This window comes from Bos indicus, chromosome 10 (assembly GCF_029378745.1).
Source record: "Bos indicus isolate NIAB-ARS_2022 breed Sahiwal x Tharparkar chromosome 10, NIAB-ARS_B.indTharparkar_mat_pri_1.0, whole genome shotgun sequence".
NCBI classification, from domain to species: Eukaryota; Metazoa; Chordata; class Mammalia; order Artiodactyla; family Bovidae; genus Bos; species Bos indicus.
This window is the reverse complement of record NC_091769.1, coordinates 40,149,274-40,165,761: the sequence shown is the minus strand read 5'-3', so window position 1 is coordinate 40,165,761 and position 16,488 is coordinate 40,149,274. Positions and strand designations below refer to the sequence as shown.

The 16,488-nt window shown below is 35.4% G+C and overlaps 1 protein-coding gene across 1 annotated transcript in view; it reads left to right on the top strand.

Moving 5' to 3' along the window:
- Window positions 1-16,488, top strand: part of MDGA2 (MAM domain containing glycosylphosphatidylinositol anchor 2) — a 917,184-nt gene that overhangs the window by 463,356 nt on the left and 437,340 nt on the right. Inside the window, exon 3 of the mRNA XM_070797384.1 lies at window positions 13,067-13,241. Within this exon, the coding sequence (XP_070653485.1) occupies window positions 13,067-13,241 (175 nt within the window). The remainder of the gene's footprint in view (window positions 1-13,066; window positions 13,242-16,488) is intronic.

The window sequence follows — 16,488 nt, the reverse complement described above, 5'->3', positions numbered from 1 at the left end:
AGCACATATGACTTCTGCCTTGGAGTTAGCTCACAATATAAGATGCGTTCTGCAGCCTTAGCTATCACAGTTGAATTTCAGGCAGGAAGGAAGAAATGGGAAACACAGAAATGGGTCCATGCCCTTCTCTTTTAAGGAGTTTCTTTAGAGGTCCCTCACAACACTTCTGCTACAAGATATACATATGTGCAGAAAGAATAAATTTACCAAGTCTGAGAATACTGTACTTAGAAAGGCCTGCTTGAAAGATTGGTTCTTGCTTGGCATCTGGAAATTTGGATTTCAGGAAGGGTTGCTCCAGTCCCCCTCTGATTAGAATGGTTCATTGTGCTTAAATTTTTTCTGCAAACAATATGATTGGCATGGAACACTTGCTTTACTTTTGCAGATTGAATTTTGATATAGGCAGGGCAGATGGTGCCTATGTGACCAGACCCAGTAAAACCTGAATCTCTAGTAAGCTTCCCTGATAGAATATTTCATAAGCGTTGTCATTAGCTAATGCTGGGGGAGTTAAGTGCCTCCTTGTGACAACATGGGGAGAGGATTCTTTTAAGCTTATTTCTGTTTTCCTTTAAATGTCATCCCCCCATCACATTTCTCTTTTATTAATTTTGTTTTGTATCCTTTCACTGTAATATGTCATAGTCATGAGTATAACTATATCACGAGTCCTATAAGTCCTCTGTGAGTCATCAAACCTAGACATGATCTTGGAGACCTCTTAAAAAAAAAAAAAAAACATGAAAATTCAGTAAGTGACTGAATGCTTACTCAGTCACTTAAGTTATAAAACACATTTTAAGGTCTGTCACAGATGTGATTTTTTTTGGGGGGGGCACTAAGATTTTAAATTTTTATTGGCCTTCTCTTTTCATCACCATGACTGCAAAGTTTTGGATCTGATGACTGGAAGAATGGAGTTGTCATTAACTGAAATCGAAAGATGGTGAGAGTTTGCTTGGAGGGAAGATCAAGAGTTTATATCTTGATCAATTTTGGATATGTTACTTTGTAGACAGAGAGTAGGTGGTGGTGCCAGAAGACTGGATTCAAGAGAGAGGACTCAACTACAAATATTAAATTAGAAGTCATCATCACGTAAGTGGCATTTAAGGTACAGACGGGATGAACAAGGAAGTGAGTGTAGATGGAAAGGAACAAGAATTATGGCACTCAGCATCCATTTAAAAGTCAGGGAGATGAGTAGGAACCACCAAAGGAGACTAGGAAGCAGTGGACAGTAAAGTGAAAGTGAAAGTTGCTCAGCTGTGTCAGCCTCTTTGTCACCCCATGGACTATACAGTCCATGGAAGTCTCCAGGCCAGAATACTGGAGTGGGTAGCCTTCCCCTTCTCCAAGGATCTTCCCAACCCAGGAATCAAACCCAGGTCTCCTGCATTTCAGGTGGAATCTTTACCAGCTGAGCCACAAGGGAAGCCCAAGAATACTAGAGTGGGTAGCCTATCCCTTCTCCAGCAGATCTTCCTGACCCAGGGATCAAACCTGGGTCTCCTGTACTGCAGGCAGATTCTTTACCAACTGAGCTATCAGGGAAGCCTGAATGGACAGTAAGGAAGCAGCAAAACAAATCTCTTTCCAGTCACCTTGTGGAAACTTGGGAGATATATCTTGCTGTTTTTTTTCCCCCTGTTTATTATAGCTTGCATTGTTGTCCAGTCGCTAAATCATGTCCGGCTCTTGTCACCCAGTTGACTGCAGCACGCCAGGCTGCATGGCCAAAATACTGTAGCTTGAACTTTAGCATAAATACTTCCAGTGAATATTCAGGACTGATTTCCTTTAGGATTGACTGGTTTGATCTCCTTGCAGTCCTGGGAACTCTCAAGAGTCTTCTCCAGGACCACAATTTGAAAGCATCAATTCTTTGGCTCTCAGCCTTCTTTATGGTCCAATTCTCACATCTGTACATGATTACTAATAAAACCGTAACTTTCACTATATGGACCTTTGTCAGCAAAGTGATGTCTTTGCCTTTTAATATGCTGTCTAGATTTTTCATAGTTATCCTTCCGAGGAGAAAGTGACTTTTAATTTCATGGCTGCACTTGCCATCCACAGTGATTTTGGAGTCCAAGAAAATAAAATCTGGCATTGTTTCCATTTCTCCCCTTCTATTTACCATGAAGTGATGGGACCGGATGCCGTGATCTTAGTTTTTTGAATGTTGACTTTTAAGCCAGCTTTTTCAGTCTCTTCTTTCACCTTCATCAAGGGGTTCTTTAGTTCCTCTTTGCTTTCTGCTATTAGAGTAGTATCATCTGCATATCTGAGGTTATTGGAAATGAAGTCAAATCTTTACATTTTAATCATATCTGAATACATTTAGCATGGTGTTTGATATTTTTATGCCAGCTGTATTGCAATGTTGATTCATTTAACACCCTATCTCTAAAATTTGGATGGTTTTCTGATAAACAAATTAATAACTCACATTACCTATTCTTCTGTTTTATTTTTATATAATTTTTCTCCAATATTTCCATCTCTCTTGAATGAATTTAGCTTTATAAATTTACTTTTTTCCATTTATCAAATTTTATTCTTGTCCTAGATAGTACTACTAATTGCTGATTCAGTAGGAATTTAAAATTTGACAATAGGGAAGTACCATTTGATATTTTCTTCTAAATTCATCCATTCATATTCAATGTATAATCCTATGTTTATAAAGATAAAATGAAAATATTAATATTTAGATATTAAATTTATTAAAATTAGAGAATTTACCCCCAAATTCCACTGTTATATTTCAAAATGAACATGGCTGAGTAGACTCAGTTTTAATTTGAAGAAATGTTTATTAAAAGATCAACACCTCAATTAATTGAAACTCATTATATTGTGGGTGCCTTGTGGAGTGGGATTTTTCTCTAATTTATATTTCATTGTCAGTAGAATTATACTGCTAGGAATCCATTCAAGCAACAATGATTTTGTTAATTATTCTTATATCCTAGACTCAGTGCATTGGATTGGAGACACCAAAAACAAGAACAGTCCTTGATGTTGTAGTTTATTAAAGGCAAAATAGTTGTCTTAGGTCTGGTTCTTTAGAAGTAGAGTTTGAGATGAGAATTCAAGTCCAAGGGGTTTATAAACACTTTTAGAAGATACTGCTGCTGCTGCTGCTACTGCTAAGTCGCTTCAGTCATGTCCAACTCTGTGCGACCCCATAGACGGCAGTCCATCAGGCTCCCCCGTCCCTGGGATTCTCCAGGCAATAACACTGGAGTGGGTTGCCATTTCCTTCTCCAATGCATGAAAGTGAAAAGTTAAAGTGAAATCGCTCAGTTGTGTCCAACTCTTAGTGACCCCATGGACTGCAGCCTACCAGGGTCCTCCATCCATGGGATTTTCCAGGCAAGAGTACTGGAGTGGGGTGCCATTGCCTTCTCCAAAGATACTGCTGGTGGAGTAAAAAAGCAAGACAGGAAAAGGAAAAAGCCAGGCAAGGGTGTGATTTTAGGGGATTAGCCTCAACCTGATCCTGTAGAAGGAGCTCTAGAGTATAAGTTATGCTTCAAAATCTGTCCTAAGGGAGACAAAGGGAGTTGGGCTTACATAGTCACTAAAAAGCCATTGGATAGAGAGGAAAATCTCTAGCATTTCTCAGACTCTGCCTCTGAGAGCAAAGTGGCCCCACAGACCTGAGACCTTCCAAATGTAAAAGGGCATCCTTAGGAGGTGTACATGGAAAGCACAAAGGGACTCTGCGAGATTCAGGCGGAACAGCAGTTATCTATAACATAGAAATAGCTAATCTATATGACACATATGAGTACTCTGGCAGAGAGATTTGCAAGGTGCTATGGCAACACTGAGGACAGGATGAAATAGAACTCTGTGGGAGAGGGAAGACTTTCTAATAAAATGATTTCTGGAGGATCAGAGGGAGTTAACTAGATAATGAGAAGGAAAAAAGGAGAACTTTCATTTCAGGAGGAGCCTGGTGTACAAAGGCACAGACACATAGGGAAAAAAAAAAAAAAATTCCTACCTTTCAAGCCTGTCATGGGTTTAAAATCAACCAATAAAATTTAAAAAAGCATTTTATTTACTTTTAAAGAAGTAAAATCCTGTTACTGGTTGTCTGGAGTCCATGATTAATATCTTGGTTATGCTACAAAAAAAAAAAAAAGCCTTCAACAAAGCAATCTGCAGTAACCCCAACAGTTTTTAAAGCATTTGCACCAAAATGTACCCTCTTCTGTCACATTTGGTTTGATAGACTGCTACCAGGTCCTATTGTAGTTCTCCATACACAGGTAGGAATCAACATTGCTAAAGATAAACACAAAATTTACTTAGTATCTCTCACTGCTTATTTTCACAAGAGATGAATAAAGTCTTCAAAGTTTAAATTCAAAAGAAAAGCCACAGTCAAGAGAATGATGAGAAAAAAATGTTTTCTCTGCTTTAAGGCGTATCTCATTTTCAGAAACACCCATGTCCTCACCTCAAAATTCTCCTTTTGTTTCCAATGCATTTACCATAATGATTCCCTTTCCTTCACCATTCTATTCTTTGGCTGGTGAGAAGACCCCAGGTTGATGTTCAGACTCTCTTTTCTTTATTGCCTCCCTGAGCTTCTTATTCACACTACACACTTTGAACAATTCTTCCTTATCACAATGTAGACAATATTAATAGATAGTAACTCTAACTTGCAGGAATCTTTTGAAGTTCTAAATTATTTTTAGTAGTAGTCATATTAGTGATAGCAGTGATCTCTAATATTGGTTAGCATGCTAGAAAAATATAATGTTCATGCACAGAGTGAAAAAGTTGTCGATTCCCAGGTGTCTCGGTGGTAAAGAATCCACTTGTCAGTGCAGGAGATGCGGGTTCTATCCCTGGCTTTGAAAGATCCTCAGGGAGTAGGAATTGGCAACCCACTCCAGTATTCTTGCTTGGAAAATTTCAAGGGCAGCAGAGTCTGGCGGGCTACAGTCCATGGGGTTGAAAATAGACACGGCTGAGCACACATACACAGTCTATAGAAGTTTTCAGGTTAAAAATTTGTTGCTTTGACAGAAAATTTTTGTATAATATTTAGAAACAAGAGTGACATTTTTCTATTATTTATAATAGACTGATACAGTTTATTAAAAATTGAACCTGTATGATCTGGAGTCCTGTTCCACTCAGAGTTCTATTTATTGTATTGAGTAACTCAAAGAGAACATATTTTCTCTGTTATTTCCCCTCATATTAGTGCAGGATAAGAGGATAACTTTTATTTTCAAAACTGTAAAGAGCACTGTTACTCATAATCATACCTTTATGCCTTTTCAGATTATCACTCTGGAAATGACAAGAGCCATGACTGGCTTTGTTTAGTGCCCAAAGGCTCTGGTGGCAAATCACCCCAATCATTATAGCAGATCAGATGATGTTTATCTTTCTCTGGATGTCTTTTACAGATAAAGGATCTTTTTTCAGAATATGAACAAGGCTGGGACAAAGCTCATATTTGTCATTATAGATTGACCTGAAGAGACAGGAGAATAAAGCCTAACACCTTGACAAGTGATAGAAACCATCTTTAATTCACAAAACTTCTCATTCACTAGATGTTAATTAAAGGGGAGAACCTAGAAGTCTGAGAATTGTCAAGGGCTAACTGCTTATTGAGTTTGTACTATCCATGGAATATACTCTTTGGGATTCACCTAGGTCTATCCTCTGGTCTGCACTTTAGGTTTTTAACATTTTCTTAAGCTATTTTAGTCAACAGTGATTTTATTTAAGACTACATAAAAATAATGATGTTCAAAAATATCATTATTTGCAAAAAGCAAAGTAGAAAATTCTCTGTGGAGAGTTAGGTGACTCTAAGCGAAGTGTTATGATCTGCAGCCTAGGAGTATCTCCAAGCTGTTCCTTTAGATTATATAGTTACCATAAAGAGTATCCCTCTAAAGTGTAACATCTTTCTTTTTCTGTACATGTTATTTTTATGGAAATAAAAAGTGTTTAAATACAATCATATTTAACAATGCAGCATATTTGAGTAGTGAATGTATTTTATTCCTGCTTTGGGACTAGCAAGTTGTCCCAAATAACCCGTCCCCTCTTTTCCCAGAGCTATAGAATTAGATTTTAGAAGGCGCCTGGGAGACAGGAGCTCTGTGTGGTAAAGAGTACACTTCCCAGCCTTTCTGGTAGCTATGGGTGGGGCTCTGTCTGTCTGAAGTGAGCCAGTGTCCTGAGGCAATATCCTAGAGCCTTCTGTAAAGCCGATGTGGTAGGCACTTTTTTGTCTTTTCCTCTTTTCTTCTGGTAGGGTGGGGATGTGAAAACTAGATTTGTAGCTGCTATTCTGGGCCTTGAGCTCCAGCAGCACATGGTAGTGCAGGCAGTTTCAAAGAGCCTGAGTCCCTGAGCGGAGTCATTACATTCTCACTGGTCTGCCTCACTCCAGATTTTTTTTTTTTTTACATGATGGAATCTAAATTTATCTTGTATAAATCTCTGTTCATGTGTCTATCTTACAGCTGAATTATATCCACCTTCCCTCATAGCTCAGTTGGGCTTCCCTGATAGCTTAGTTGGTAAAGAATCCACCTGCAAAGCAGGAACCCCAGTTTGATCCCTGGGTCGGGAAGATCCGCTGGACAAGGGATAGGCTACTACCCTCTCCCGTATTTGGGGGCTTCCCTTGTGGCTCAGCTGGTAAAGAATCTGCCGGCAATGCGGGAGACATGGGTTCGATCCCTGGCTTGGGAAGATCCCCTGGAGAAGGGAACGGCTACCCACTCCAATATTCTGGTCTAGGGAATTCCATGGACTGTAATAGTCCATGGGGTTGAAAGAGTCAGACATGTCTGAGCAACTTTCATGTGTCTATCTCACAGCTGAATTATATCCACTAACACCTCAAGTTTCAACTCAAGTTCTACATTTAATCTGTAAAATTAATGAATTACTATCTACTGAACTAATCAGGATTGGGATGCAGAGTTGAATTATCCATAAAGTATTTCTATGGTGTGTGTGCATGTGTGTGTGTGTGTGTGTGTGTGTGTGTGCATGTGTGTGTGTTCTTCCTTATCACTCCAAGTTTATCAATTAAAGTTTGGCTGTTAGTCATAGAAACCACCCCCCTCCCAAAGTATGATGTAAGATAGAATTGTATTTTTCTCCTATGTAGAAACCCAGAAACTATACATAGTTCAGGTTAGGTAGGTGAAACTCCCATGATGTCAGAGATTTAGATTCTTCTGTTTTATAGATTCTCTGTGCTTGACTTTCATTCCATGTCAGTTCAGGGTCCAAGATGGCAGACAGCAGTAATGTGCTGAAATGAGCAAAATGTGGAGGGGTGCTTCCCTATAAGAATATTTCTTCTTGAAACACACTGGCAAGAATGTAGCTGAAATAGTAAATGCCTTTGTTTTGGGCAACCTTGTGCCTGATGAATACTGTGGGATTCAATTTCTGTGGAAGAAGGAGAAATCAACATCAGGGAATGGGCAGACTCTAACACATTGTAATAGTTTATTGTAATAGTTTGTTTCTTCTTCCTGGAAGCCTATACAGTCTCCTTTGTAGAGTTTGAGGTCACAAGTTCTATCAGAGTATGCCTGGGGTTTCTTTATGGGCTTCCCTGGTAGCTCAGCTGGTAAAAAATCTGTCTGCAATGCAGGAGACCCCGCTTCAATTCCTGGGTCAAGAAGATCCACTGGAGAAGAGACAGGCTACCCACTCAAGTATTCTTGGGATTCCCTGGTGGCTCAGCTGATAAAGAATCTACCTGCAATGCAGGAGACAAGGGTTTGATCCCTGGGTTGGGACGATCCCCTGGAGAAGGGAAAGGCTACCCACTCCAGTATTCTGGCCTGGAGAATTCCATGGATGGTATAGGGGTTTCTTTTCTCATCAATTAGATGTATAACTTGGTAAACCCCCTTAATGATAAAGTTATCTTTCCAAAACTCAGGAATATTTCCTTTCATTATTTATCTTTTTAAGTAGAGGGGGAGAAACCCTTTCCATAAGTGATTATTTTGTATTCTTTCTATACTTTTCTGGTTTTTCTATTATATTTCACAACTGCATTGTATTTTTTTCTTTTAAACTTATTTATAATAAATTCAATATTTGTTCATAGTAAAATAAAGTGTAAATAAGAATTTTAAATAAGAAATTTTTGAAAAGAATATTTTACATATTCTTTTATTTTACCAGTCCCACTCAGAATTAATCAAGGTTAAATTTTGTGTGTATTCATGTGCTCCATTTATGTATTAATATTTATTAACATGTTAGTGCATGCCTGCATGCTAAATCGTTTTAGTCATGTCTGACTCTTTGCAACCCTATGGATTGTAGCCTGCCAATCTCTGTCCATGGGGATTCTCCAGCCAAGAATACTGGAATGGGTTGCCATTTCTTTCTCCAGGAGTAACATATTATGCAAATATGTTGCACATATTAACATATATGTGCAAATGCATTTACACACATGTACTCTTTTTACACAGATGAGAATAGTCTCAATTTTTGTTAGCTTGATAAAATATTTTGTATGTTTATTCTTTCCATTTCTCTATTCAATTCAGCTTTAGAGTCAATTAATTTGTCACCACTTCCCTATCTTTTGATATTGTATTGTTTTCAGTGTTGTACTATTACATAGACATTTTATACATTCTTGTGCAAATGTTAGGTATATTTTAACTAGATAATTGCTAAGTCCAAGTCTGAATGTGTTCATTTTTTTGACATAATTTACTGGATTCTGCTCCAAAAAGGAAGATTTTACCATCTTACCCTTCGAATCCCAGCTATGAAACCTCAACAGCACAAGATGGTATGAGATAGTGTTTGAGGCCATTTGATAGGTGAAAGTTGGTTTCTCATGCTTTGAGTTACAGTTTTAAAAAGAAAGAAATTGAACATCTCTTTACTTAAATAATGCCAATTTGTAGTTCTATTTTTTCCCTTTTCTTTTCTTATCCATTAACTTACTCATCATCTAGTATACTATGTACATATACATATATATTGTATATATATGTATATTTTATGGAAACTAACCCTGAATTCTGACATTTTTAATAGTAAATTGTCTTACATAATTTTTAAAAAAGAGTGACATATTAATCAAGTGATAAGTTTTTTTTTTTTTTTTTTTTAGAATTTGTATTAAAAGCCCTGCTCACTTGAATAATTGTAGACAGATCACTCCATATTTTCTTATGGAACAATTTCAATTTTCTACTTTGAAATCTTTATTGCATCTAGAATTAATTTTGATATGAAGGGTGGGTTAGAGAGTCAGCTTTTTTTTCCATTATGGATATATAGTCAATTGCCCCAACACCACTTACTAAACAAGCTTTCTTTCTGCTTTTCATTTAAAATATTTCCTGTATGAAATCCTAAATTATATACATATTTCTATACTCTTAACAGTGTTCTCCTGTGTGGTCCCTAGATCTCTCTGGGGACCCTGTGATCTTTACAGGGAGTTCATGAAGAAGAATGTTGTTTCTCACTATGCTGCTTTTGTAGTAAAGGAAGATAAAACAGGCAGCCTGTTAGCACAGAACAAAGCTGTGGCATCAAATTGTACTAGCAGTCTTTGTATTCTTTGCTACTTCACTACTATTTACTCACAGTAATAATAATAATAAAATATCAGTGTCACTATTTTTGATAAATCAGAAAAATCAGTATTCATTTTTTAAAGATTTTTTTTAATGTGCTTCATTTGTAAAGTGTTTACTGAATTTGTCTTATATCTCTTGGTCTTTTTTTGAGGTGTGTGCTAGAACAAACCCCCACCCTCTACATTGGAAGACAAAGTCTTAACCACTGGACCCTCAGGGAAGTTCCAGTATTAATTTTTAACATCTTAGAACACAGTCACTGTATTTTTAATATCCTAAGTGACAAAATGGAAAATTCCTAAAAAGGATTTCTGCTGCTTACTAAAGTACAGAGTTTGTCTCAAGGCAAAGTCTTGTATGAATGAGTTTTGTGGTGAATTACCCACTTTTTTTTATAGAATATTTTTTTTTTTTTTTACTTAAAAGGATGCTTTTTATACATGGTTATTCAGACTTGGGTATTTGGCAAATATTTCCTCAAAAATGAATGGAATGAACCTATCATCCCAAATAAAACACCTTAACAATGGTTATTGCTTATGATAAATTTCACATATTTAAGAGAAAATTTAGAATTTTGGAAAATCTGCCAACAGAAGCATGATAGCATGGTAGGCACATATACTAATTTCACCAATCCTTATAGAAGACTATTCTATGAAGACTGATGATATTAGTATATGTGAATTGTATTATATGTTGAGCTATCTCAACATCTGGAAGATCTTCATAACTCAATGAATTCATATTTTCCAGATGACTAATCTATGTTGCTACAAAATCATGCATGAGAAAATGATCTATTAAAAGTGCAAGATAGACCAATGGGTTTTAGTGTCACAAAGAGCAAAAAGGGTATTGATATGGTTTTCAATTCTATTTTGCAAGTAGGAAACTAACACTGACGGAATTTTACTGTAGTCTCAAGGAAGACTGTCCACAGTTATCTAAAAAGGCTATGGAAATACTACTCCCTTTATAGCCAGTCCCCAACATGCTGCCACAGATTGCATGCATATGTTGATATAATTATCTAGCCGGCTTTTTTTCACTAAAGAAGATACGGAAGAGATTTGCAAAACTATAAAGCAATTCCATTCATTTTACTTAATTATTTTTGTCTTGAAAAATTAAAAGTGTTCCTTAAGTTAATGTCTTCAGTTTATTAAAATGATTTAAAATGAGTTAATAACACATAATTTAACATTGTCTTAGTTTCTACTACACTGATTATGAATAGATATAATTTAAATAGCTAAAGATATTTGAGATCATTAATAATTTTTAATAGAGTAAAGGTATTCTAAGATCAAAAAGTTTGATAGTCTATATCATAATTTCTTCTCTCACTCTTTTCTCTTTCTTTGTCTCTCTCCCCACCCCACCCCCACACACAGACACACAGGCACAGGCGCACACACACACATACACACACATGCACACTCTTATTCTCTACATCACCCAATTTCTGGACAATTACCAGTACTATAACAGTATTCTAAAACTAAATTATTGTCTTAATATCATGTTTTTAATATCCAAAACTTCTAGGCCATTTCCATAATTCTTTTGATTCTGAACTTACTTTTTATATTCTGAAATGTTTATTTTTAAAAATCAATATTGGTACCATATTGTGATAGTCAAGGAAAACTTGGCATTTCATAGGAATTGTGTTTTATTTACATCTTAGGTAGAAATATATATATATATAAGAGAGAATTAGCATATATCTATATAGGATATACAAAGCAAAAATATGTAATTTGCTTGTTCATTTTAATCTTTTTTTATTTTGTTACCTATAAATTTTGAAATTTAAGTTAAAATAGAACCCTAGATTTTTGCATGGAAATGGTACTTATCAAATCAGTGCCCATGTTATTCTTTGTCTTTTATGATAATATTAATAATTAGCTTATGAACTACTTGAAATCAAGAATCACCCCATTTAATTTTTATATATATTTTCTGTAAAAAGTTTTAGATAAATATTTGACATGTATTTTTATGAATTACTCAACTTTTATTAATTTCTAAGTAAATTTTTAATTTCACACACAATTAAGGGCAAACGTGCATATATTTATACTGATATTGTAATGATTTGGAGAATTTTTTAAAGCTGCTTAGTGTCATTAGATCGTAAGTTTGAATTAACATTGTATCAAAATAGCATAAATAATAGTAGTATTAAATGATTTAAATTTTGATAACCCACTATTTAGTTGCATTTGTCTATGTTTCTTCATTTGTGTTTGCAGAGGATTTCTATCAGCAGAGTTACAACCTAAAAATAAATAAAGCAATATATTATACAGCAGGGAGAAGGAGAGATATAAAAGTAAATCTTTTTACATCCTGTTTTGTATCACTTTACATTACCATCACGTGGCTTTTGTTCAGGTTTATATAAGCTAAAATACACAAAAGTTTACTTGAACACTAGTCTTTATTTCTAGTAAAAGCCAAATCTGATGTACACAGCTGTGTTGCAAAGAACAGTATTGTTTATAACAGAGTATTTTAGATATTCAAAGTGCTTTGGCAATTTAATAGAAATGTTCTCTTTGGAAAAGTTTACACATTTTTTGAAAATAATTATTGATATAAAGTGAATTCTAATTATCAAACAGACAAGTTATTTGTGGGCTTATTACAGCAAAGCTATAAAAATGAAATAAAAATCATAACAACCACGTGTATAAAATTACACATAATCTCAATAAGCTACTCTGGTAATATACTTTAATTAACCAAATCAAATAGAAAATATTGCATAAAATAATGAAACATGTCCAAAAAGAAAGTGAGAGCCTACCTCTTTTTCCTATGCAGGTAAGTAAAAAATGCCTTACAGAGTTTGGAAAATAGAATTTTAGGTGCTCAAGGAAAAGAAACTAATCCATATTTCCAGTGTACTACTTATATTTAACTTCCTTTGTATATATTAATATTTTTTATTGTCCTTCACACTGATGAAACTATGGATGAACTCTATGCAATTGAGTTAGAATTATATGCACTATATAATAATAACTGCATTTACAATTTTATAATTTTATTGTTATATAAACTTTTCTTCTTAATTCTCAATAACTTGCCAAAAATGGCACTGTAGCAGTTTCTGAATGCCAACTCTCCAAATGAGTGAAAGTGAAAGTTGCTCAGTTGTGTGCGACTCTTTGTGACCCCATGGACTGTACAGTCCGTAGAATTCTCCAGGCCAGAATACTGGAGTGAGTAACCAATCCCTTCTCCAAGGGATCTTCCCAACCCAGGGATTGAACCCAGGTCTCCCACATCTCAGGCAGATTCTTTACCAACTGAGCCACAAGGGAATTCCCTTCATATGAGTAATTGGTATTTAATTTTTCAGTGAGAAAGCCAACCTAAAGTAACAATCTTTGTTGATGCTTGCTCAGATCAGGTGGACCAAAACAGCAGGAAGTGCCTCTGACAGATTCCAAGACTCAAGTGTCTTCAACGAGACTTTGAGGATTACAAACATTCAGCGACATCAAGGAGGCCGCTATTACTGTAAAGCAGAGAATGGCCTGGGGTCCCCAGCGATAAAGTCAATCAGAGTGGATGTGTACTGTAAGTAAATGTCCCAGAAATCTATAATTAAGTCAACTGCAGATATGTTTTCTCCTACAACTATTTTTATTGTTACATCTATTGAGAAATACTAGAGTTTGTTGAAAAAAATAGAGTTATATTTAGTTGAGAATGACGTCTTTAACGTTAAGATAGCTCATTTAGCATATTTCCTGTAGAATCTCCATTAGAAATTTTCACAGTTTTTATGATTAAATAATACATATTAATTATAGAACATTTAAGAATTAGATTAAAACAAAATAAATATCACTGAAAATCCAATTAATGACTATTAGTGTTGAATGTATATACTTTTTATCTCTATATATAAGTATATAATTGCATATTTATACTTGTATAAAGAAAAAGTCATGCTGTGGATATGGTGACTGGTTTGTTAACCTATGTGAATTTCAGTTATTCTTATTTTGTAAAATGCACTTCATGAGTGAACTTACTTGAACTGGCTTGTAAAAGGCCAAAATCTCTGTGTAGACTCTGTTTTGATCCAATTCTGTTAAAAGTAATCAGTACCTAGGGTGATGCTGAGCCTCCTGGAATGTGTTTGTTGATTTATTTTTGTTTTTGGTCTCATTTTTCTGCTCTTGGCTGTTAGCGAATATATTTAAAATCTTCTTGGTCTCAATACTGTCTTCCCCACCAAAAGAAATTAAGGGCCTACATTCAGTTCAGTTTTTGGTATAGGTTTCTATTGCTCCATTGTCTTTTTTGCAAATACTTACATTTTATTTGTTAACTCTTTAGTGTTATAATAAAAAGATGTTTATTTTTACTGATTCAGATGTAAGTAACAAGTGAGGCGTTCTCATTTTTTTACCCACCTTTCATTCTTCCCTTTTTTTCTTTTTCTTTCAATACAGGATATAGTTGCATAGTTAGGAAAGTGATTGGAATTACATGTGGTTGATCAGATCCTATGCTGCATCTCATGTAATTGTTCAGGTGACTGACAAGTGAGTGACAGGGTTGCATTTGTGATTCACCTTCCACATTCAGGCGCTTTCACTGTTCCTGGAAAGGATGAAAGAGAAGCCCAAGTCCCAATCCCTCTAGAAATTCCCAGACCTTCAGGCATGACCTGGAATAACTCAGGCATCTGTATCCCAGAGGCTGCTTTCTCCCTGTTCTTATGGGCCTTCTGGTTGGCCTTACATGTATGTTTCTGAACAATATATCCTCTGCCCACCCACCCCCCAATCAAATATTTATGGTAATATACACTTTTAAAAAAGACTATGTATAGTGTTTTCTTCATATATAATTTTAAATGGCACTAAATTTAATTTAAATGAGTCAAACACTTCTATAATATAACTTTGGCCACCTCATGCGAAGATTTGACTCATTGGAAAAGACTCTGATGCTGTGAGGGATTGGGGGCAGGAGGAGAAGGGGATGACAGAGGATGAGATGGCTGGATGGCATCACCGACTCGATGGACGTGAGTTTGAGTGAACTCCAGGCGTTGGTAATGGACAGGGAGGCCTGGCATGCTGCAATTCATGGGGTTGCAAAGAGTCGGACATGACTGAGCGACTGAACTGAACTGAATATAACTTTTAGAAAGAACATACGTGTGATTTTTGTTATAATTATGGTCATGAAGTTTTATAATACACAACTTTGATACCTTAGACACAATTCTAAAATCTAAAAAGTTCTAGTGATTGAATGGATCTTTTGTTAAATATCATTAGTAACTTTTTGCAGCAAAAGCTGATGAGAACTAGTTTGGTGGTGACATCTAACCTGAAATGACTTGAATGCAAAAATAGAAAATACTTTCTCTTCTTTATTTACCCTGCTTCATCTGAACAATCATGTTTTGCTCTGGAAATAATGTGTTTGATTACACAGTATCGCCACAGAGCCTGCTGGGTGTGTTATATAAAACAAGGAATATGTACTGTAATATTTTCCTAAAATCTGAAATATTCAGAAAAACATTTCTCTACAATTTTGAATAAGAGATTGTGAGTTGTGTTCCCACTGCAATACATTTGATAAAACAATAAGATTGTGTTGCTGGACTAAAAATCTAATACAAGAGAGAAATGGCATTTTAAAAGACTTTTGAAAAGAAGCTTCTTTTCTCTTCTTACTGCAAAGCCTTTGCAGCACTGCTGTGCATGACTCTCCCTCTTTTCTATTTGCTCAGGGCCCTGCTGTCCAGTCAGCTGTGCCGCAGGATCTCAGTTCACATTGCATACTTGGGGGGAACTGACAGCACAAGGCACCTCGTTTCTCCAGGCCCTGTTAGTCTTTTAAGGCCGGTTGTGTGAGTGAAATGTCATGGTGATGCATACCATAGTGGAGTACGACTTTCAATACATTTTTGATGACAAGGATTTAGTAGAAGGCTGTCTAAAATTATATTACTTGAGACAATAGCATGTATTCAGAGAATAACATGTAAACTAGTAGTCCATTCATATGGACTCTGAATAAATGTGACAGGTCTTTTGGGGAATCTATGTTTTATATATAATCTACAGTTTTTAGGCTCAAGTATGTTTTCTTTACATGAATATTTATTCTTTAAAACCTCCCCTATCATTGTCAATAGGAACATGAGTAACGTATTAGTGCTGGATTGAAACTTGACAACCCTGACATCTAAAATTCGTTTATAGTCTTAAGATTCATCTGTTATTTGGATTTTGATTTGATGTCAGACTGGTTGATTGACTAGAAATTCATTTTTATAAACCATAAACAATTTAGCAACTTTACTTCAGGTGCTTTTACCTTAATTTTGAAAAATGCTGAAACTAAAGGACTAATTTTGTTTTTTTAATGCTTTAAGCCATAGTTTTAGGATCATCAATACACTATACATTTCTATTTCTTTTTCTAAACTGGTTCATCCACATTGGTAGAACTTGAAATAGTATAGGCATAGAATGCATAGATCATGTTTGCAACAGCCAGCTGAGGTGGACTATGGCTTAGATTTAGCAAAAATTCTAATAAATGGCATTAGAACTTAGCCTTGAGTTCCTCATGATAGTTTGTCTTTTAAAAATCTTCCAAAAAGTACCAATTTTATAGCCATCCTGGAGAGATTTCATAACCACAAAAATGTATATCTCACATTAAACCCCATTCAGTGATCGTAAGTTTCTAGATTTTATGGCTAATACCATCCTAAAAAAAATTTATTCTGATAAGGAAATTTATTTTCTGAAGAGAAACCTGCCACAATGCTGATTGATATAAAATG